Source organism: Elephantulus edwardii, unplaced genomic scaffold (genome assembly GCF_000299155.1).
Source record: "Elephantulus edwardii isolate Elephantulus edwardi_28Jun2011 unplaced genomic scaffold, EleEdw1.0 scaffold00117, whole genome shotgun sequence".
In the NCBI taxonomy this organism is placed as follows: domain Eukaryota; kingdom Metazoa; phylum Chordata; class Mammalia; order Macroscelidea; family Macroscelididae; genus Elephantulus; species Elephantulus edwardii.
The window spans coordinates 42764-67249 of record NW_006399867.1 but is presented as its reverse complement, the minus strand read 5'-3'; the positions used below and the strand labels follow the sequence as shown (position 1 = coordinate 67249).

Genomic DNA, 24486 nt, shown 5'->3' with positions numbered 1-24486 from the left:
TGGTACAGGATAAGCCAGTAAAGAAGCTAACCCTGAGACTCCTCATGGCTACATCTGACAGAAAGATTTTTAACAGTTACAATACTGAGCTTCCTTTTACATCAAGGTGCTAAAAGGGAATGCTCATGCATTTGCTTCCTAGTTTCCTAGATAAAAGAAACATTTTGATATGGGTAGCAAGCCCCAAGTTTGCATCTTAACAGAGAACCAGATATGTAGATACAGGAAAGAGAAATAAGTGTTACCAAGAACAACAAAAAATAGAACTTCTGATAGCCTAGTGGTAAGGATGACAGAAGAAGAGTGGATACCTTTGAACTGTGGTGTTAGGTAAGAGTACTGAATATACCATGCACTGCCAAAAGAACAAACAGGTATGTCCTGCAAAGGGTGCGGCCAGAGTGCCCTTGGAAGCAAGGATGAGGAAGCTTCTATGTCTCAGAGATGATGAGGATGGCCCTGGACAAGGCAAGATAGCTGTTCATAGGGACATTATGATTCCTACTCGAAACAAAAGCACCTTAACAAGTGATGGTAAGAAGCTACACTGTAATCTCAAACGCACAAATCCACCAGCTGCACCACAGAAGGATGGGCAATCTCCTCCAGCACAATTAACTGCCTCTGAAAACCCGCTGGATGGTCAGTTCTCAGTAGATTCCAATTGGCTGCACACAACAAATTAAGAACTACAAGTGTTCTGAGAGGAAAATGAGAATCAGGTGAATTTGTTTAGACCAGATTATTTAATGGGTAATAAAAGGATAAAAGCAGATCAGATACTTAATGTTTCTTTGTTCTTAAAATGTTAATACATGCTTGTATTAAGATGGTTAGTTAATACATGCATGTATGGTTGTTGTTGTTATGTGCCGTTGAGTCATCGCTTGCGGCTCATAGCGACCGTATGTACAAGAGCCCTTAACTCTGCCTTGTCCTGTGCCAATTGCACTGATACACCCATCCCGATTACCCAGTCACTAAATCAACCCACCTCATAGAGGGTCTTCCCCTCCTGCGCTGTCCCTCCACCCTCCCAAGCATGATGTCCCTCTCCAAAGACCTGTCCCTCCTTACAACATCTCCAAAGTATGTCAGACGACGCCCCAGAATCCTTGACTCCAAGGAGCAGCCTGGTTAACCCTCTCCAGGATGAATCTGTTTTCTTAGCAGTCCATGTTATATTCAATACTCTTCTCCAACACCAAAGCTCAAAGGCATCAATTCTCCTTATATCCTCCCTAGTCATTGTCCTGCTCTCTGATGCATAACAAGTGATTGCAAAAACCATGGCCTGTATCAGACACACCTTAGTCTCCAGAGAGACACCACTGCTCTTCAGTACTTTGGAGAGGTCCCTAACAGCAGACTTTCTCATCGCAATACATTTTTAATTTCCTGGCTGCTGGTGCCAAGAGCAATGACTGTGGAGCCAAGCAAACTAAAGCTGTGAACAATCGTAATATCTTCACCATCCATCCTGATGCTGCCAATTTGTCCAGTGGTGAGAATCTTTGCCTTCTTGACATTGAGCCTCAATCCATATTGAAGGCTGCAGTCCTTGACCCTCTGCAGCAAGCGCTTCAGGTCCTCCTCAGTCAGCAAGCAGGGTTGTCATCTGCATAAGGCAGATTGTTAACAGATTTTCCACCAATCCTGATGCCACATTTCTCCTCATAGAGCCCAGCCTCCCGGATAATCTATTCTGCATTCAGGTTGAAAAGGTATAGAGATAGGACACATCCCTGGCATACGCCCTTCCAATTTTGAACCATGCAGTGTTTCCTTGCTCTTTCTGATGACTGCCTCTTGGTTCAAGCATAAGTTTTGCATTAGCATGATCAAGTGTTCAGGGATTCCCGTTCTTCTCAGAGTCAGCCACAGATTGTTATGATCCACACAAACACCTTTGCATCATCAATGAAACACAGACAGACATTCCTCTGGTACTCCCTGATTTCAGCTGAGATCCATCTAACATTAGCTACAATATCCCTAGTACCACGACCCCTTCTAAACCCAGCCTGGACTTCCGGCAGTTCTCTGCTGATGTGCTGTTCCAATCGTTTTTGGATAATCTTCAGTAGAATCTTGCTTGCATGTGAAACCAATAATATTGTGCGACAGTTTCCACAAGATGTATAATAAAGCATATGTGGGTAATAAGGTGCGAACAATGGCCCAGTCGTCAATTCTTTAAAAGTTTAAAAACGACTGTTATGCATCCCAAACATTTGCTCCAGCTGCTTTTCATGCCCATCAATCATCATTTGCTCTTGGAATTTTTTTTTATTCTACTGCTAATTGCTAAATTCACTACTCCTTTTGTTTGATCAAGGCTTTTCCCTTCTTATAGGCTCCCTGGGATCTAGCTCTCGCACCAGATACTTTTACATCTGTAGTAATGGATAAGGAGCTGTGCAACCACGTCTGCAAAGGCACACGGTTCGAACCCATCAGTAGCTCCGTGAGATAAAAATGGGCAGTCTCTTGTGAGAATCACAGACCCTGAAAACCTGCTGGAGGGTCAACGAGGAGTCGATTCTGAGAACATACAGTCAACATGCAACTCTTTTTCTAGTGATAGATCCACAAAGGATGAGATCCTGGCTTAAATGCCTTTCTACGCTGACACGACACCAATGCTTACCCAAGTGTTAAGTATGTAGCATATGTAACTTATATAAACACACGTAAGTAGATAATAATTACCACACGACATGTAAAATTTACAACCAGCACTGGACAAAGCACCTTACCAATAAACTGCCGCGATGACGTTGTTACGCATTCTGCCTTCACAAATCATTCTTCAGGAAGGGACTCAAAACGACGCGAAGACTAAAATCCCAAGAAGTTAAAAAAAAAAAAAAAAAGTTGTCAGAATGACAACTAAGACAAAGCCCCGCGAAAGCCTCAGTCCTCTCAAATCCTCTGTCACTCCAAAACAAATGGGTATTATAGAGGTACAGACACGCCCAGTAAGGAGACCTCAGTTCGCTCAGATGCCAGGCCAGGAGTCCAGCTTCGCAACCCACGCTCCTGAGAAGGCAGCAACTCTTCGCAAAAGAGGGGGAGAAGATAAAGAACAATATGTCCCAACTCGTCCCTAGGTCTTTCAGGTACAAAGGCCAGTTCTGAAATCCCGCGTAAGCAAAACTCAGCCTAGTTAACTATGCGGCCGCCGCCTCAGTTTAAAATCGTATCCCGACTAGCTCTGCGACTTCACGCAGGGCACTTCCTTACCGCCTAGCTGATTTCAAATCATTGACGTAACTACGGTAGCCATCTTAATTAAGGGCAACGGCAAGAAGCGCTCTAAATAGACTAGCATCATTCTCTTTTTGTTGGATGTTTCACTCCAGTGCTTAGTCTACGGGAACGAAGCTTTTCCCAAAATTTCCGCCCATAGTAAGCATGGCGGCGACACCTCGGCTTTGATTGGTCGCGTACTCTCGGGCTCTCTGAGTGGATTGAGATGTGCTTGGTGTCCAGCTCCCAGTTATGTTTGCCTTTATGATCTGACTGCATTTTGGATTCGATCACTTTCTTCTTGCAGAACACTCGAGGTCTGCTGCCAAGTATAGGAGATGTGAAACTCTAAGCAGATTTTTTTTTTTCAATTTTTCTTCTCGGGAGCTTCAAGGAAAGCGAAAAAGGAAGTGAAGGGCATACAGCTAGTGGCCGGTCCCGCTCCGCCTCTGGATTGTCCTCTGTTTTCGCCTCGCATTGCAGTGTGGAATCCTTCTCTCGTCACTTCTGGCCTTAGTCTGGTTTGTTACAGAAGGTGGAAGATGATACAATAAGAAGGAGAGGGGAAAAGAGGTCTTCCTTCTATCAAAGGCCCCAGAGACTGAAAATTTATTTTCTAGTTTCTAGACATTTGTTCTTAAATGTTCAGCGGAGAAGGCTGAAATACTGAGTGGTGGATCCTAGAATTTTAAAGGATTTGTGTCTTTCCAAAACAGAGTTGTTCACTTTCCAATATCCGCAGCATAGGATTCGTGAGCATCTCTCTCCAACATGTACTTCCGCTGTGGGCTAATTCTGCTATATAAGAATTTATGTAGTCCCATCAGAAAGACCACCAATCCCGTCTGGGGTTCGCTTTCCCGAAGTATGGTGCTGAGTCAGCAGAGGAGAATTCCAGGTGAAAACGATGGAGAGCTCTGTCCTCTTGTACCTTTTCTCCGCAGCCAAGAGTGCTCTTGTTCTATTCCTTTCCCCAATCTTAAGAGGAAATTCATGTCTAGACGTTGATCGTTAATTCTCCTAGTTGAGTTTTAAGAGGCCAGAAAAAGCTAAATAACACTGATAGGATAATCTGCTTTTATGTTTCTCCCTCTACACATCCTCTCCAACATTTATTACTTGCTGACCTGTTAAACTTTGCCACTGCTACTGGAGTGAGATGATATTTCACTGTGGTTTTGATTTGCATCCCTCTTATTGCCAGTGATTTTGAGCATTTCTTCATTGGCCTGTTTTGTCATCTGAATATTTTCCTCTGTGACAAGTCTTTCCATGTCTTTTGGATGTTATTGTTGTGTGCCATTCTGTCAATTACGACTCAAAGTGACCCTACAGAAAAAGGTAGAATTCTCTTTGACTGACCTCTACTTTTCCAATTATAATGCCCTTTTCCGAGGACTAACCTCACCTGTAACATGCCCAAAGTACGTGAGACACTAAACTGATTCTAATGTAAGTATTTCCTGAACGATCAAAATTCTGTAATTTCTAAAATCTGTAATTTCATTTGGAGAAGAAATGTACGATATTAAGAATGGGGCAATTGGGATTTTAGGTCACTACAAATGCCTGATGACCCCAAAACTGTGAATTTTCTAATAGCAAAAAGGTTCCTAAAGAAAATTCGTCACTTGACTTTTCTGACACATTTGCAGGTAAATTTAATAGATGATTATCCTGATTTATAAATTTCATCCACTGACCTGAAATATACCTAATATGTTTTGATTTGAGAATGTTCAAGAAATTTGCATTTGAGCTTTTGTTTCTTTTGTTTTAAAGAATTCAATAGCTTTGTTGCACGGACCAACACATGTGGGGAGTTGTGTTCTTCTCATATAGGCCAAGAAGTCACCCTGTGTGGATGGATTCAGTACCGACGGTAAATTGAGGCAGATTAAGATTGCATTGTTATTATTTCGCTTAAAGCTTTATTAGTGGTAAATCAGTGACAAGAAGAATAAATAGCCTTGCAACTCCTGCAGGCTTCTGAGAATTCACTGTATCGTCTGTTTTGGTGTTTTGTTTTGTTTTGCTTTGTTTGAAATCACAAATAGTGTCATCCTCAATAAGTATCAGAAACATTTCCTGAAAAGTATAAAAATTGACCCTTTATGAACCAGTGAACTAAAGTAGTTTACTAAAGCTGAAGAGCTCCTGGGATCAGTAATTGTGAATGAGCCAGTGTGCCGTAGCTCCTAAATTGCGAATCTCCAGTGGTATTTTTTTAAAAGCTACTTTTGTTTTCATTTTTAAGTGAAGAAGAGCCTAAAACCTTGAATAATAGTGATTCCTTTAAAAAAACAAACCAACCAACAACAGAAAGTCACTACCATTCAGTCTGAATTGAATCATCACTCACCCTCTAGTGGGATTTTGGAGTGACACAAGGCAAAATGATTGCTCATCTTTCTCCCACTGCACAGCAGGTGGCTTCAGAACTCCAGAGAGGTCCCTCTGTATGGTAGCAGGGCAACACCCTATGGACTATGCACCAGACCTCTCTAGACCTTATCTCTTTTGTTCATCTCTTTGTTCCAGAATGTACCTGAATAGTACATTTATTCATTTCTTTAATTCTATAGACTATATGACTTTCCTAAAGGACTTTTCCCTAAAAGGAGGATATTGGACCAATACATTTGGTACTCTATTATCTTAAAATTAAAATGTCAAGGTGCTTTTTATACTTTTTTCTGTTACAGTTGTAGCTAGTAAATAAATGCAGATAATTATGAAAAAACAAATATGAAAAATTGCATGGGTTTGGTGTGCTTGTTTTGCCTGTTAAACTTTGGGCTTAAAGATTTTATCCTAAAATTGTTCACTTTCTTTTTTTATCAGACAAAACATATTCCTGGTTCTGAGAGATTTCCAGGGGCTTGTTCAAGCTGTCATTCCTCAGGATGAGGTAATAGAAGGTTTCCTACTATAATCTGAAAACCTGTTTGATGCTGTGTGTGTGTGTGTGTGTGTGTGTGTGTAAGCTAAGTATGTTTGATAAGTATGTAATGCTCTGGAGACCCTACAGCTCCTAAACTTAAAATTAGCAAAACACAGCATAAAGCATAAATTTTACAGAAAATATAAATGACTTGTAGGTGTATACCACCAGTATGTCTAATCGAACTGTAAGTGGAGAAGTCCGAATTATAGCTACTCTCAGTTACTATGTTTAATGTCGGATTGACAGCATGCTGTGTTTGAGAAAGCAGATGCTCATACATTCTTATTATAAGGTGGTGTCATGTTGATGCCTACTGATAGCAACCCTGACTACGATAGGGTTGTTGCCTGATCCTGTATCTTCCTCATCATCTCTATTGTTTGTACGCCCATGGATGTAGTCACTGTGCCAACCCATCACAAAACTCCAGCAATGAGTTGACACCCACTCATAGCTAACCCTTTATCTAGTTTTCAGAGGCTGTAACTCACAAGGAGAAGAGATTGCCCAGCTTTCTTTACAGAACATCTAGTGGATTTGAACCACATATCTTTGTGTTGGTTAAAAGAATGTTGTTGTTATTGTTTGCCTTTAGGTTGTAATGGACCTATAGCAGATGCTTCAGCAGGTTTTCAGAGGCAGTAAATCACAATCACCTGAGAGGAGATTTCACACTCTTCTGCTAAAGAGCAGCTGGTGAATTTGAACTATGTGCCTTTGGGATTTCAGTGCAGCCTCTTAACCACCAGGCCACCAGAGTTCCCTATAGATCCTTACAGTAGGATATACTGCTCAGCCATAGAAAAAGAATAAAGAAGTTTTTCATAGGTGCTAAAATGGAAAAAAAGTCCAAGGTATATTTTTAAATAAAAGGAAGACACAAAGAAACATAGGTGTACAATCATAAAATAGGGAGGAATGAAAGGAAAAATATGCTGTGTATTTTTGTTGGTATATGTTGTAAAATTTACCTAGAAGTGTAAGTATCTAGTAACATTGGGACCTCTGAAGAAGTGAACTGAGAGTCTGTAGGTAGACTCTTCACTGTATACTTTTTGGCATTTTATGACTTTTGGCCATATAAAGTATTACTTGCTAAAAAAAAATAATAGCAATTAAAATTAGAGCAAATAAAAAAAAGATGCAGAATAAGAGGAAGGAATACAAAGAGAGGATAGAGTTGTGCCCATTGCCTACATGAACAACCCCTTCCTTTGCCATGACACCGCAACTTCATGGTGCCCCGCTTCCATTGCCGAACATTTTATTCAAAGATTCTATAGAAGAATCCTGATCAAAACAAAGGAAATACAGACTCGAACTTGAAATTTTCTTCTTAAGAATCCATCCATTGGGCCCGCCCGCCTGCTGTGGGGCCTATGGCAGGGGTGGCACCATTAGAAGTACTGCTTCATACTCTGGATCGCCCTGAACCTTAGCCATAACCCCAGGTACAGTTTATCAGAACTATGAGCCAGTCTTTTTCCAGTCCATTGGAAATCCATCTATTTTTAGATGCCTGGATGGAGTACTCGTTGATGGAAACGACAAAGGAATATCAAAAGTAGTGTACAGATCTTGCAATGGCAGGGACCGACTTGGTCCTTTAAAAATGAGTGACAGTACATGGCTGACTTCAGAAATGTCCAATCCACTGGCCATTGGACAGTATGTTAACAACTGTTCAAATGACAAAGCAGCTAATGTCTGTTATCAGGAATTTGATGTGTCTGCAGTTTTTCCTGTGGAACTGATGCAGTATCTTCCAAACGTTGCCTATAGCTGCAACAAACAAAGCCTACTTCGATGTGTTGTTCTTGTTGCTCTCAGGGACCTAAAGCAAGGAGAAGAGCTCTTTTCAAATTACTACACAATTGTCAGCTAACTGGCGGTCAGAAGCTAGGTTTTCTTCCTCAGCTATGTAGTTATGTCTCCAAGATCCTAAGACGGCTGGGAAGCTCGCTCACCTTATAGAGATGTCAGTCTTCTTAATCGAGAAGATCCTGTTACCTCAACTTAGTGAATGAAGTGCTATAGGAATAAAATAGGATTCCTGCTGACAGAATGCTCACAGCAGGAGTATGACTCAGTCTGGGCTGGAGGGATACAGTCAGGATATTTTTATAAAAGAAAACATTCACATTTAAAACATTAAAATAATAATTAAAAAAAAAAAGAATCCATCCATTGGAGGAATAATTTTCCTGAATCTTTAAATATAAAGGGAGGGGGAAAATCCCCTAAGTAGAAGTACAGGGTACAAAGTTACGTGAAACTTCTTAATCATAACCTAACACTAAGAGTGAATGAGTTGCTAATCCTTGGGCCTCAGGACCATAAACTCAGAGGATAACTGACTCAGGTCAGGTGGTATAACATGATTCACAAAGACAGTGTTCTATGTCCTACTTTTGTGAATAATCTTAAGAGCTTATGAACAGACCTCTAAGGCATAGCTATTGTTCTCTCCCTGTTTAGAACAAAGAGAAGGGAAGAAAAGAAAAGACAGATAGAAATAATTAGCTCTGAGAACTAATGAACCATCACGATTGAGTGATGCATGAATTCTACTGCGATTCACTCAAAAAGGATCACAGTAGAGGGTCTTGCGCAGAGTAAGAGAAATATATGTAAAACTCAAAATGATGAAAGTAACCAAGCTTGCTCATCTAATTAGTATAGACTGATGTAACCCCCCAAAATCATGGCCTTGTTCACCCTTCTACCCTGGAACTGACTCTTGAGGCTCAGCTTTTATTAACACCACAGAGGTGCTCCCTACTTAGAACAATTGTACAAGACTAGAAGAAATACAGCTTAGAAAGGCTGCAAGGGAGAATGAACGGGCTCACAGAGCAGAATCAGAAAGTGGGCTGATACAATGTGGAGATTATAATTAATATCCTAACACCATATGTGTATGAATGGCTAAATAGAACACAAATTTGCTCTGTAAACTTTTACTCAGATCATGATAGAAAGTTGCAAGGGTGAAGGTTAGAGGGCCTGCAAGCTTGCTTGAAAAGCTGTCCTAACTTAAGAATTGTAGCTTGCTTCCAACCTGAATTGTAACCTGCTAGCCTAGTGGGGGAGACTAAGTGAAGTGGCTGGACTCTATAAGGTGGTCTCTCTTATTTTGGTTGAGGGTCATGTGGAATGTTTGGTGTGTTGGGTTTTTTTTTTTATTTAAGCTTCTTGTTTAGTGTCAGCAAGACCTCCTGGAGGCCCCTTGTATTTAAAAGTTGGGCCCGAGGGACTATATTTTAATCCCTTGTTACTATATTTTGAGGAACATTGTTCTAAATCATACAACACTTTTATCAATTTGCTGTGCTGAGGTAATCTGGGTTTGCTGGGACACTGAACCTTGTGTTATTGGGGTCTCAAATGCCATAATGGAACAGCTGTGCCAGAGGTGTGCCAAATACCATAATGGGTACCCATCAGGGGCAGTGTTTGGTGGAATTTCCAGAGTGATTCAGGTTTGGAAGCAGGACTGGCATCCACTTCCTAAACCACATGCCTTTAGAAGCTCTGTGAACTTGGAATAACAACGATAGTTACATAAAGGCTTCAGGTTTTTTGTTCATAGGGTCACTGTGAGTCATGCTCGACTCAACAGCAATCAACAGCAACAGGCCTAGTGGCCTAGAGTCTCACTACTGGGCCAATTGGCAGTATCATGATAGATGGGGAAGAGATTGAGATTGTTAACAGTTTCTGTTTGCCTGGCTCCACAGTCAACACTCTTGGTACCAGCAGCCTGGAAATCAAAAGATGAATAGCATTGGGAGAGTCAGCTGTCAGAGACCTCTCCTGAGTACTGAAGAGCAGCAATGTAAATTTAGAGACTAAGGTGCACCTGATCCAAGCCATAGTCTTCACAATTGCTTCCTATGCATCAGAAAGCTGGACAATGACTAGGCATGATAGGAGGATTGGTTCCTCTGAGCTGTGGTGCTGGAGAAGAGTATTGAATATACCATGGACTACTAGGAGAACAAATATGTTTGTTCTAGAGCAGCCTGGGCAGCTCCTTAGAGGCAAGGATTCTGAAGCTCCGTCTGACATACTTTGGACATGTTGCAAGGAGGGACCAGTCCTTGGAGAAGGACATCATGCTTGAGATGGTGGAGGGGTAATGCAGGAGAGGAAGACCTGGATGAGATGGATTGACTCCGTAACTGGGGTAATGGGGGTAGGTATGTCAGAGACAATAAGGTTGGCTCGCAATAGAGCAGGATACAGAGCCGTTGTACATAGGGTCACTATGAGTCACAAGCAACTTGACAGCACATAACAACAACAACAACAAGGCCTGGTCGCAAGAAGCTGCAGTGCAATCCCAAAGGCTTGCTGTTCAAGTCCACCAGATGCTTCGCGGAGAAAGATGGACAAGCTCCTGCCATGTAATTAAACTGTGTCTGAAAACTTGCTGGAGAGTTAGGTATTGGTTAGTTCTGACTCAAAAGTATACAACAACAACTTAAAACTGCACATTACCTTTTTACAAAGATAGTGCCAAAAGCAAAGAAGGAAACCCCTGCCCCTCCCAAAACTGAAGCCAAAGCAAAGACATTAAAGGCCAAGAAGGCATTCCTGAAGGACATCCACAGCCAAAAAAAAAAAAAAGAAGATCCGCATGACACCCACCTTCTGGCGGCCAAAGACGCTGAGATTCCGAAGTAAGCCCAAATACTCCTGGAAGAGTGTCCCCAGGAGAAAAAAGCTTGACCACTAGCCATCATCAAGTTTCCCCTGACCACTGAGTCAGCCATGAAGAAGATAGAAGATAACAACACACTTGTGTTCATTGTGGATGTCAAGGTCAACAATCACCAAATTAAACAAGCTATAAAGAAGCTCTATGACACTGATGTAGCCAAGGTCAACACCGTGATTAGGCCTGATGGAGGGAAGAAGGCCTATGTTCGACTTGTTCCTGACTATGACGCTTTGGATGTTGCCAACAAAATTGGGATCATTTAAATTGAGTCCAGCTGACTAATTCTAAATACAAATTTTTCTCACAAAAAACACAAACACCGGCTTTCTGCTCCTCGTCGATCCAGATTGCCCTCTCTTCTTGTGCAGCCTCAGCCGCATCCCTGAGACACGATGGTGAAGGTCGGAGTAAACGGATTTGGCCGCACTGGGTGCCTGGTCACCAGGGCTGCATTTAACTCTGGCAAAGTGGAAGTTGTTGCCGTCAATGATCCCTTCATTGACCTCAACTACATGGTCTATATGTTCCAATATGATTCCACCCATGGCAAGTTCAACGGCACTGTCAAGGCTGAGAATGGGAAGCTGGTCATCAATGGGAAAGCCATCACTATCTTCCAGGAGCGAGATCTTGCCAACATCAAGTGGGGTGATGCTGGTGCTGAGTATGTTGTGGAGTCCACTGGTGTCTTCACAACCTTGGAGAAGGCTGGGGCTCACTTGAAGGGTGGTGCCAAACGGGTAATCATCTCTGCTCCTTCTGCCGATGCCCCCATGTTTGTGATGGGTGTGAACCATGAAAAGTATGACAACTCTCTCAAGATTGTCAGCAATGCCTCCTGCACCACCAACTGCTTGGCTCCCCTGGCCAAGGTCATCCATGACAACTTCGGCATTGTAGAGGGACTCATGACCACAGTCCATGCCATCACTGCCACCCAGAAGACTGTGGATGGCCCCTCTGGAAAGCTGTGGCATGATGGCCGTGGAGCTGCCCAGAACATCATCCCTGCATCTACTGGCGCTGCCAAGGCCGTGGGCAAGGTCATCCCTGAACTGAATGGGAAACTTACCGGCATGGCTTTCCGTGTCCCCACCCCCAATGTGTCAGTTGTGGACCTGACCTGCCGTCTGGAGAAAGCTGCCAAATATGATGACATCAAGAAAGTAGTAAAGCAGGCATCAGAAGGGCCCCTCAAGGGCATTCTGGGATACACTGAAGACCAGGTTGTCTCCTGTGACTTTAATAGTGACACCCACTCTTCCACCTTCGATGCTGGGGCTGGCATTGCCCTGAACGACCACTTTGTCAAACTCATTTCCTGGTGTGACAATGAATTTGGCTACAGCAACCGGGTGGTCGACCTGATGGTTCACATGGCCTCCAAAGAATAAGATCCCTTTGGACCACCAGCCCCAGCAATAGCACTAGAAGAGAGAGAGAGACCCTCAGTTGCTGGGGAGTCCTTGCCCCAACTTCATCCTCCCACACACTGAGAATCTCACATCCTTGACACAAGTTTCCATCAAATCCCCCTGAGAAAGGGGAGGGGCTTGGCAAGCCCATCTTGTCATGTATCATCAATAAAGTACACTGTACTCAAAACAAAAAAACAAACAAACAAACAAAAAACTACAAACACCAAACCAAAACCAAAACACCACAAATTAATTTATCCTAACAAGTATAAAAAATATCTGCCTTGAGAATTATCTGCTTTTTTAAGTATTATGTATGTTGTTGTTGTGTGTATGGGATCTATGAACTATGTATATGGGATCAAATAGACAAAAGCATCTAAAAAAATATTTAGCAACCTGATGGGTCAGTGACTTTATTTTAATGGTGAAGGAACCACTTAGGAAAGAAGGCTTAGAATCATTGCACACCTTGAAGAAAGTAATCCATGTCACTTAAATGTACTGGTTGAAACCTGAATAATTTTGCTGTGTATGTATTCTCAACAACGATAACAGAAAAAAAAATTATCTAGGTGAAATCTATTGGTTAGACAGGAAACTTAGAAGGCAGTGAGTGTAAGATAATGATGGTCGGATATTTGGAAAATAATACCTAGAATGGTATTACAACTTGAAGAATGTAATCAGTGTCACTCATTTTGCATGTAGCCCACTCATTCCCATTGAACTGGAATCAACTCACAGTCAACCCCACATTGGGTTTCCCAGCTGTAAATTGCCTGAAGGAGATTGTCCATCTTTCTTCTGTGTAGCCACTATTAGATTTGAACCACCAGAGAGCCTTCACCTTTGGGTTAGCAGTACTTTGAACCATGACTAAAGTTTTTCTAAACCAAAGCTTATAGTTACCAATTCCTTTAAGTTAATTTGTTTTTTGTAACTGATTTCCCTCTGTTATTTTGTAGTCTGCTGCTTCTGTGAAAAAGATTTTATGTGAAGCTCCTGTGGAATCTGTGGTGCAGGTGTCTGGAACAGTCATTTCCCGACCTCCAGGACAAGAGAATCCAGTTAGTAGTACAGAAAGTGTCTCTAAGCCTTACTTACGTACATTTGCAGTGTCTATATAATTGTTAGAAGTTCTAGACCTTTCTTATAGACTATGCTGTTGTACCAGCTTTGAGGAACTAGCTGCTAACTTTGGGTCCAGACAGTCACACTGTGTCTGATGAGAAAGAATTTCCATAACCTTCCAACAGAAGAAATACTCATATAGATCTCACTTTCTTTTCTATGGCTGAAACAGTCAGAGGGACACATACATGTGACTAAAAATTAAGTTCAAAACACTTAAAATAATTCTGTATTAGAAACTTGACTGTATTATAAGTCTGTTCTCTTTGGAAGTCATACTGGACTCAAGTATGTTGGACATGATGAGGATGGCACAGGCTGAAACAGGGTTCAGATGTGCTGTTCATATAGTTGCTATGAGTTGTATTCATACTTGATGTCATGTAACAATAACAATGTTACACATTCAGATGAGAAGACTGAGCACATATTGGACATCAGATACTAGAGCTCCCTGAGGTCTACACAGAAACCTATAGGCTTCAGAATCTTCTCTGCAAACACAGACACCTATGTAAATATACGTGGGATACATGGTCAGTCATTTGTTGATGAGCACATAGTCCATATATGTGCATAAAATATGAAAGTGTGGACAGGCATTTAGCAAATGCATGTGGGATTACAGCTCTGAACTGGGAACATGTCCTGATGAGTGGTGGTTTGAGGTTTATTTAAAAAATATTTTTCTGTGTGTATCTCCTTTTCTTTGTTTCATTCTCTCATCCAGAAAATGCCAACAGGGAAGATTGAAATCCAAGTTAAAACTGCTAAGCTTCTGAATTCCTGTAAGAAGCTCCCATTTGAAATCAAGGACTTTGTGAAGGTGCCATCTTGGTATTAATAAAATATTTAGGAGACACTGATGCTATGTAAAATGTTTTCAGAATTTTTTAAAACAAAAATTTAACATCTGCAATACTAAGTTTTTTATTAGCTGTTGCATATTCTAAATTCCTAGACTTTTTAATGATGTTTTTCTGTAACTTGAGTGCAAAATTGTTCCTTTTTTTTAATTGCTGCTGTTGCCTTACATTTTGAAAAAAAAATTGTGTATCTAGTTTAGAAATAGTCAAATAGTATAGAAGATTCTGCACCTAGTAAGTTTAAACCTCTAATAATGACAAAATGTATTCTTGGAGTAACTCTTGTCTCCAAGTTTGTGCACATGACTAATGTAATTTAAGATGATCTTTGCCACATTTTATAGGGTTGATGGGACTAGATAGCACCAAGTTAGTAGACCCACATTAATTTTCAGCTTTATACCATTGCAAATTTTGATATGCCTAATTTGTAAGCTTACCTGGAGGATTTTTGTATTAATTGTATAAATTCATAAATGTGCGTAAGAATATAAATGCATTCTTTTATAGTTAGTTGTCTTGCATTTAAGTGTCTCATACTTAATGCTTTAATCAGAGCAATACAATTGCAGGTTGACCTTGTGAAAAAGAAATACACAATTTTACTTAGATTACCTTTCAGAAAGAGAAGGTACAGAACTAGTCAGAGAAATGACTAATTCTATTCTACAAAAGGACTTCTTTAAAATGTCCTCAACATCAAAAGGGATCCAGGATTTATAGCCTTGAACTAAGCAAACCTTCTTGTCATGTTTCTTATATATGGTCCTTCTAGTATAGCTGAGGAGTTCCACCTACTGTCCTCTGGCATTTCTTATATAATTACGTTCCCATTGCCATGATAAGACTCGAACTGCATTTTGTTCTGGTGAATCTTTTTAAAATATACTTGAAATCTCCAAAAGAAAAAAAATCAAACTTACCTAGTCTTAAATGGATAAAAAAATGGTTAAAGGGAATGAGTGTATTTGAGATGGCGAGGTTGGCACAGGATAAAACAGCATTTAGGGCTTTTGTACATAGGGTCTCTATGAGTCGCAAGTGATTCAATGGCACATAACAACAACAAGGAAGACATTTTAATCCATGCAGGTAATAATGCATCGTGATTCACACAAATGGAAACAAGAATCTGGTAGGTTACTTGCTACAGTTTTTGCAAATGTAGTCTTTAGACCTAAAGATGATAGGTTTCAAATATTCAGTGCACTTGTTTAAACATAAAAATTTTTAAACTTGTTTAGAAAACAGAAGCTCTTCGCTTGCAGTATCGCTACTTAGACTTGCGTAGTTTCCAAATGCAGTATAACCTGAGACTGAGGTCCCAGATGGTCATGAGGATGCGGGAGTACCTCTGTAATCTCCACGGTAAGGATAACACCTGAAAGTTCTTTTGTTCTCCATTGTATTTGTTCCGTTCTATGCAGCATCTTTAGGTAAGATGTTGCCAGAGGCCTAGAAGTCACTCAATGTACAAGGTACTTTATAAAGAATGGTTCACTTTCAGAGTGTTTTGTCTTAGAACATGATATAGTAACTAGTACTCAGGTTATGAATACATTCTTTTAAAGGTGATAGTACTTACTACATTATGCTATGTAGCTGTTTCCTATTAGTGTTGTAGGTAGAACAGTCTTTATTTTCCCTAACTTTTCTTTTTTTTAATTTAAATTTATTATTAATTTCAATAAAAATTTAGAGAGACTTTGGATTTCCATTCATTCATTGTTGCACTTTTTTCCCCTCCCAATCTTTCCCTCTAGTAGACTACCCTCTTGGAAAAGTAAAAGACAAATTCTTTCATTGTTTTACAAACCCTCCCCCAGTTCCACTCCACCATGTAGCCTTCGCTCTGGACTCCTGTCATAACAAAAATACCTAATCACATATCCCTTTTAAATAGTTTTCTCCCTCATCTGTTTCAATGCAGTATACATTGTTGAACCCATCTTTCTCAGTCTCCCCCCAACCCCAAGGTCAGTCCTGTTTTACAACAGTGGCACCATGCAGTATTTGTCTTTTGTGACTGAGATGCTTCACTCAGCATAATGCCCTCCAGAGTCACCCATTTTGAATAATATTGCATGAGTTCCTTTTTTTTCAATGCAGCATAGTATTCCATTGTGTGAATATACCACAGCTTCTCTATCCATTCATTTGTTGATGGCCACTTACTTTGTTTCCAACTCCTTGCTATTGTGAACAAAGCTGCAGTAAACATGGGTGTGCATATATCTGCTTGGATGTCAGTTATGGTCTCTTTGGGGTATATTCCTAGTAGTGGAATTGCTGGGTCAAATGGTATCTCTATTTGCAACTTTTTGAGAAAGCGCCATACTGCCTTCCACAGTGGCTGCACCATTTTACACTGCCACCAACAGTGAATAAGGGTTCCAGTTTCTCCACAACCTCGCCAGCATTTGTTGCTTGCTATTTTCCCTAACTTTTCTTAATCCTTTATCATATCTATACATCATTTGCTGTCAGCTCAATGGATAAGCCCTATTTTTTCAAAATATATGCACTTTGCCTGTACTAGCAGAACATTTAGAATGCTGGAACTGTGCAGCAGATAAAACTTCATAAGTATTACAGATTCTTTTGTCATAAATTTCCATAGTCATAAACCTCGTGAATATTTGCATGAACAATATTTCATGAATGATTTTCATGGACACTATTTTTCTGAAAGTCTTCAACTTGCTTGGGTATTTGGAAATCAGCACCAATAGGCTTGGTGACTTATTTCAAAATTCCTAATTAAAGTAAAGCCTCATATTTATTGGACACCAATTGTGAGAGATTCCAAATTCTTATCTGCTACATTCTGGTGTTTCTTTTTAGGGTTTGTGGATATAGAAACACCAACACTGTTTAAGAAGACTCCAGGGGTATGTATATTCCTTAAATTAGTCTGTTAATTATGCATTATTAGTTATGAAACTGGGTTGTTTTGCATTTTGACCCACTTTTATTTTAGCTTTAAATTATTTATTAAGAGTTGAGAAAATTATGCCGATTAATGTATTGACTCATTATTATTTTATCATGCATAAATCTTCTTGGGAGGTTTAGAGATGCAAATATTAATGAATCAGTTCCTTAAAATTAAGAACTAGAAGTTTTAAACATTACTATGTAATCTATTTGTTAATTCTATTTATAAAATTATAGCTAAACTTAGAAAACAGTTCTTTCAGCAAGAAATAATACACGAAATTCTTTTATCTAGTAACAAAATTGAAAGTCATTGCAAAGGTCTGTATGTATCATAATAAATGTGGCTGACATTGAAAAGAATGGGAGTTCCAGAGCACTTAATGGTGCTCATGAAGAACTTATACCTGTACCACGAGCCTGTTGTGCGAACAGAGCGGGAAACACTTCATGATTAATAGTTGAGAAGGGAGTGTGACAGGGTTGTATTCCCTCTCCATATCTATTCAATCTATATGCTGAGCAAATTATCCAAGAAGCTGGACTCTATGAAAAGGAGTGTGGCATCAGGATTGGAGGAAAACTCATCCATAACCTGTGTTATGCAGGTAGCACAACGTTGCTTGCTAAAAGTGAAGAGAACTTGAAGCACATGTTGCAGGAGATCTAGGAATGCAGCCTTTGGTATGGATTGCATCTCAATGTCAAGAAAACAAAGATTCTTACCACTGGATCAATAGGCAATATCATGATGGATGGAGAGGAGATTGAAACTGTCAACAGTTTCATCCTGTTTGGGTCCACACTTGGAACTAGCAATCAGGAAATAAGAAGATTAATTGCACTAGGAAAATCTGCTGTTAGGGACCTTTCCAAATTATTGAAGAGTAGTGATGTCAGTTTGAGGACTAAAGTGCATCTGATTCGGGCCATAGTCAGTCTCTTTCCGATTGCTACCTGATGCCTTTCAGCTGTGGTGTTGGAGAAGAACACTGAACATTCTATGGAAGGCCAAGAGAACAAACAGATATGTCTTAAAGAGAGTACAGCCAGAGTGCTTTTTGGAGGGAGGAATGATGAGACTTCACCTCACATACTTCGGGCATGTTGCTAGGAGGTGCTGAACATTCTATGGAATGCCAAGAGAACAAACAGATATGTCTTAAAGAGAGTACAGCCAAGTGCTTTTTGGAGGGAGGAATGATGAGACTTCACCTCACATACTTTGGGCATGTTGCTAGGAGGTGCTATTCCCTGGAGAGCAACATGATACTAGGAAGGGTGGGGGGTTGGCGAAGGAGAGAAAGACCCTCAACCAGTTGGATTGACACGGTGACTGCTATAATGGGCTCCTATGTGTCAGGGAGTATGAGGATGGCACAGGATAGAACAGGGTTCAGATCTTTTGTTCATAGAATTGCTTGTACTCGACTCAATGACACCTAACAACAACATATGTTATCTATAGGGAGCTCTGGTGGTCTAGTGGTAAGAAGCTGCACTGCAGTCCCAAAGGCACACAGTTTGAATCTACCAGTTGCTCCATTGGAGAAAGATGGGCAGTCTCCTCCCATGTGATTAACTGCCTCTGAAAATCTGATGGAGGGTCAGCTTTGGGTTGGTTCCAACTCAATGGTACACAACAATATATGCTGGCCATAATATTTTAAATTGTGATTTGAGTGAAAGTTTGCAAATCAAATGTGTTTCCATTCAATTTCATCTTGTTTGGATCCACAGTCAACACCCTTAGTGCCAGCAGTCAGGAAATCAGGAGACATATTGCACTAAGAAGGTCTGCATTCAGGGACTTTTCCAAATTATTGAGGAGCTATGATGTCAGTTTGAGGACTAAGGTGAGTCTGATTCAGGCCATGGTCTTTCCAATCACTTGCTATGCATCTGAAAGCTCGACAATGAATAAGGATGACAGAAGAAGAACTGATGCCTTTGAGCTGTTGCAATGGAGAAGAGTACTGACTATCTCATGGACTGTTAAAAGAACAAACAGATATGTCTTAGAGAAAGTGCAGCCAGAGTGCTCCTTGGAGGCAAAGGTGTTGAAGCTTCATCTCACATATTTTGGGCATGTTGCTAAGAGGGGCTATTCCTTGGAGAGGGACATGATGCTCAGAAAGGTGAAGTGTCAGTGAAAGAAAGGAAAAACCTCAAGTAGGTAGATTGACACAATGACTGCTGCATTGGGCTCTAGTGGTTGAGGAAGGGTGAGGATGATACAGAATAGGACAGTTTTCAGATACGTTGTTTATAGTCACTATGTGTCATTACATCTGGGGAAAGAATCTCTGGAGAAGCTCAACATCAGCTGTGAAAGACCAAGATGGATGTCAGATGAGACTCTGATTATTGTACTAGAGCGCTGAGAAGCCAAAGCTAAGGAAGAAATCAAGAAATTAAAGAGCTGAATGGAAAATTGCAAAGGGCAGCTCAGGATGACAAAGCAAGGTATTAAAATTAAATGTGCAGGGAGCTCTGGTGGCCTAGTGGCAAGAAACTGCACTGCAATGCCAGAGGAACACGGCTCGAATCCACCAGATGCTCTGCCGGAGAAGGAGGCGCAATATCCTCCTGTACCAGTCAGATCCGATTTGACGGTACATGCACACAAAATAATAAAAAAAAAAATTAAATGTGCAAACAGCTGAAGTCAGAAAAGCAAAAGGGTCAAACTCGCTTAGCATTTCTTAAGCTGAAGGAATTGAAAAACTAATTCAAGCCACTAGTGCCAATACTTAAGGATGCTTTGGGCAGAATGTTAAAGTACCCAAGAAGCATTAAAAAAAAAGATGATAGGAGTATACAGGATCGTTCTACCAGAAGGAATTGGCTGACACAGAGGAATTTCAGGAAACAACGTATGAGCAAGAGCGTGTGATGATGAAGAAGAAAGTTCAAGCTGCTCTGAAAGAATTGGTAAAAAATAAAGGGGGGCTCCAGGAGTTGACAGCATGGCATACCAGTAGACATATTTCAACAGATGCTGCCCTGGATTTGCTCACAAAGTTGTGCCAAGAAATCTGGAGGACAGCCAGCTATCCAACTGACTGGAAGAGATTGATACTTGTTCCCATTCGAAAGAAGAGTGGCCCAACAGAGTGAAGAAATTATCAAATAATATCACATGCAAATGAGATTCTGCTGAAAATTTTCCAAAAAATGACTGGAGCAACACGTCAACAGAGAACTGCCAAATGTGCAGGCTGGGTTTAGAAGAGCCCATGACACTAGGGATACAGCTAATGTTAGATGGATCTTGGCAGAATACAGAGAGTAACAGAGGACTGTCTGTGTTTCGTTGACGATCCGAGGGCTTTTTTGACTATGTAGATCACAACAAACTGTGATTGATTCTGAGAAGAATGGGAATCCCAGAACATTTGATTGTGCTTATGCTTGTGCAAGAGGCAGTCATCAGAACAGAGCAAGGAGACACTGCATGGTTCAAAATTGGGAAAGGGGTCTGCCAGGGATGTATTCTGTCTCCATACCTTTTCAATCTGTATGCAGAACAGATCATCCAGGACGCTGAGCTGTACGAAGAGGAATGTGGCGTTAAGATTGGAGGAAGATTCATCAGTAATCTTTGTTACACAGATGACACAACACTGCTTGCTGAAACGGAGGAGGACCTGAAGAGCTTGCTGCAGAATGTCAAGGACTACAGACTTCAATATGGATTGAAGCTCAACATCAAGAAAACAAAGATTCTCACCACTAGGCAGCATCAGTATGGATGGTGAAGAGATTGAGATAGTTAACAGTTTAGTTTACTTGGCTCCACAATCAACACTCTTGGTACCAGCAGCCAGGAAATCAGGAGACAAATTACATCAGGAAAGTCAGCTGTCAAGGACCTCTCCAGAATACTGAGGAGCAACGATGTCAGTCTGGAGACTAAGGTGCACCTGATCTAGACCATAGTCTTCGCAATTGTGTGCTATGTGTCTGAGAGCTGGACAATGACTAAGTATGATAGAGAATTGATGCCTCTGAGCTGTGGTACTGGAGAAGAGTGTGAATATACCACGGACTGCTAGGAGAACAAACAGGTTCATCCTGTAGAGGGTGAAACCAGGCTGCTCCTTGGAGGCAAGGATTCTGAAGCTTTGTCTGACATACTTTCGGCATGTTGCAAGGAGGGACTGGTCCTTGGAGAGGGATATCATGTTTGGGAGGATGGAGGTACAGCACAAAAAAGGAAGACCTGCGAAGAGATGAATCAATTCAGTGATTGGGGTAATGGGAGTAGGTGTGTCGGAGACAGGTTGGCACAGGATAGGGCAGGGTTTAGGGCTCTCCTACATAGGGTTGCTATGAGTCACAAGCGACTTGATGGAACATAACAACAATAACATGGGTCATAATCAACAGCACCTAAAAATAACAACATTCCTACATGTTTTCTTTTATGACATTAATTTCAATATTCACAATACCACTGCCCACAGCTCACCTCTCCCCTGTAATTCTCATTTCTCAAGTCAGTATTTAAAATACTTTCAGTGAATCAAAGATGAATAAGAAATTATTTCTGTCATTGTAGGAACAAGTTTGTACTTCAGTTAATTTCAGAAATGGGCAAAAGTATCAACTTCTACAGTTAATTATACTTGTGTTTGTTTTTAACAACGTCTCTTTCTCCCTCTCATTCAAAGGGTGCAAAAGAATTTGTGGTGCCTTCAAGGGAACCTGGAAAATTTTATTCTCTTCCACAGAGTCCCCAACAGTTTAAGCAGCTTCTGATGGTTGGTGGTTTAGACAGGTGAGCTTTCTGCATTCTAGTGGTTCTTAGAAACATAAACCAAACCAATCCAAACTCTTTGCTGTTGAGTTGATTCAGCCTCACAGCAATTGTCCATAAGGTTACTGAGGCTGTAAATCTTTTTTTTAGGCTGTAAATCTTTATAAGGAGAGAGTGCCCCTCTTTCTTCAGAGGAACAACTATTGAATTTTTGAACTACCAACTTTCTGATTAGCAGCCCACAGTGTACTACATACTGTGCCACCAAGACTCCTTAGAAAGGGAAGGGGGGGGGGGAAGAAAGAAAGGGAAAGGGGAGAAAAAAACAGAAAAAAAAGGAAACTCAGAATTGACTTACCATTTGCGAATTGAGAAAGTTCAGAAAAGCTATAAAAGACCCTGAAAATTTGAAGTCATTCTTTAGTAAATATTTTTGAGTTGCACTATGTGCAGAACTTTCTATTAGTAGATACATGAGGAGATTAAAAAATGTATAGTGATGGTTCTTACTCTCCAGGAGTGAGTCAGTAAGTCTAGTAAAGCAGAATAGAATAAAAAGCAAAACAGTTTAAGCAGAATATAAGTGTATTAAGAGTTCTAAGTCAGGTACTAAGAAATTTAGAATTATGTTGTTTGAAGAAATATTAGAGGCAAGTTTCTGAAATGGGACCTTCTTGGACAGAGCTGTATTTCAGTAGGTGAAAATGGAAGTTGGGAGAGAATAGCACAGAAAAGCTATATATTCAGAATACATGGAGTAGCAATGATTTGGTTTGGCCAAAGCAAAAGAATATACTCAATTACATTCTACTCTAAGACATGAATATCTAAAGATGCCTATGTATATGTTTTTTTCAGAAATAATAATTTTTATTTGTAATTATTAAAAGGCTGAATTTTAAACAGATTCTTGAACTCGTGGCTCATAGCCATCAGTTCATTCAACTTTAGCACCTGTCTCATCTCCAGTAGCTTTTCCAGAGCTACCACCTTCACCATGAAGCTCCATGAGTTTGCCCAATTCAAACTTGGGCTTGAGCATTTTTACTTTCCTAACAAATACATCATGGAGAGGATAAATAGACTGGCAAGCCTTTTCTATGTCTTTCCGAATGCTGTCTGGAATCAATTTATTGACCACCTCTTTCAAGTCATTTGCACCTCTCAGGTCATGATTTCCATCATTTTCTTCCGGATTTGGCGGACCTGTTGGTGCTGAGCATGAGATGTCTTCCGAATCTGATTGTTGCGTTTTTTTGTAAAACCCACATAAAATAGACGAAGTAAATAACCATCAGTGGTTTTGACATCAACATGTGCTTCAATCATGGTCTGCCATTTTTTGACCATGGAGCACATTTTGTCCCAGGTAAGATCCATGCCATGGAAGTTGGTGAGGCAGTTTTTGCCTTGAATATCCTCAGTAATCAGCTTGAATTTTCTACATGCAGCTTTGTCATTTTGCAAATCAGCAAGGCTCACTTCAAAAACACAACCCTTGAGTCCATCAGATGCAATTTTGGTTCCTTGAGTCCTTCTGACTAATGTCTTCCCAATATTTCTTATATTGAATATTGCTGGCACCTTTACATCATACCAATCTTTCTTAGAAAATGGATCAACCACTTTCTTCTTAGCTCCTTTTTTACCACCTTTTGTAAGGCACTTGTTCTTGCCGACCGTCATGGTGGTGCCAAAGGAACGAAAAGGCAATATGCCTATGTATATTTTTAAAACATATATGCAACAATTAACTTCTAATAGGTCGGTTGTGTATCTGATTTGTCCAGTAGGTGTCATTATTTTATCACTTGCATAATTTACATTGCAATAAACTTTTGGAAAGAAGTATGTGTCTCCCTAGAATCATGACTAATGAATGGTATTTTTCAATTGTAGATATTTTCAGGTTGCCCGATGTTACCGAGATGAAGGTTCAAGACCAGACAGACAGCCTGAGTTTACTCAGGTACTACGTTATATTAATTTGTCTGTTATTGATTTGGATTTGGTAAGCCAAGTATTTTTCAGACAAGAGAAGTTATACATTCTTTGTCTTTCATTACATTTTATTCATCAATATTTAATCAGAGTTACTTGCAGTTGAGGCACTAATTATTTATTTTTTTTTATCATTTTACTAGCTTTTTTAAGGAGTATTGACAAGTAACTGGGGCATGGAGATTAGGTATGGCAGAGTGAGAGAGACTGGCTCAGGATAGGGCAGGTTCAGAGCTATTGTACATAGGGTTGCTATGAGTTGTGGGTGACATCATAAGGATATTGAAGGGTTGATTCCTGGGTCATCAACTGAGTACTGTGACAGATTCCTACAGTATTTCAATATTCATAATGTATTAAAATCCTTAAAGCAAAGCTCTTGTGTGTTACACCTGATAATTCTTTATATTGCTAATAAGTTATTAATATATTAATCAAAATTA

General features: G+C 40.3%; 2 protein-coding genes and 1 pseudogene across 2 annotated transcripts in view; 2 read left to right on the top strand and 1 right to left on the bottom strand.

The window, feature by feature from the left end:
- Nucleotides 1-4023: 4023 nt before the first annotated feature.
- The window catches only part of LOC102846141 (aspartate--tRNA ligase, mitochondrial-like), a 54423-nt gene continuing 33960 nt past the window's right edge, over nt 4024-24486 (top strand). Inside the window, exons 1-9 of the mRNA XM_006892681.1 lie at nt 4024-4150; nt 5035-5134; nt 6097-6163; nt 13312-13413; nt 14208-14303; nt 15588-15711; nt 17188-17234; nt 21957-22063; nt 23942-24053. Of these exons, the coding sequence (XP_006892743.1) occupies nt 4024-4150; nt 5035-5134; nt 6097-6163; nt 13312-13413; nt 14208-14303; nt 15588-15711; nt 17188-17234; nt 21957-22063; nt 23942-24053 (882 nt within the window). The remainder of the gene's footprint in view (nt 4151-5034; nt 5135-6096; nt 6164-13311; nt 13414-14207; nt 14304-15587; nt 15712-17187; nt 17235-21956; nt 22064-23941; nt 24054-24486) is intronic.
- Nucleotides 6343-8084, top strand: LOC102875144 (SET domain-containing protein 9-like). The gene is made up of 2 exons (XM_006892677.1): nt 6343-6349; nt 7639-8084. The coding sequence occupies exons 1-2, from the start codon at nt 6343-6345 to the stop codon at nt 8082-8084; spliced, it is 453 nt and encodes a 150-aa protein (XP_006892739.1).
- On the bottom strand, nt 22941-23728 carry LOC102850335 (annotated as a pseudogene).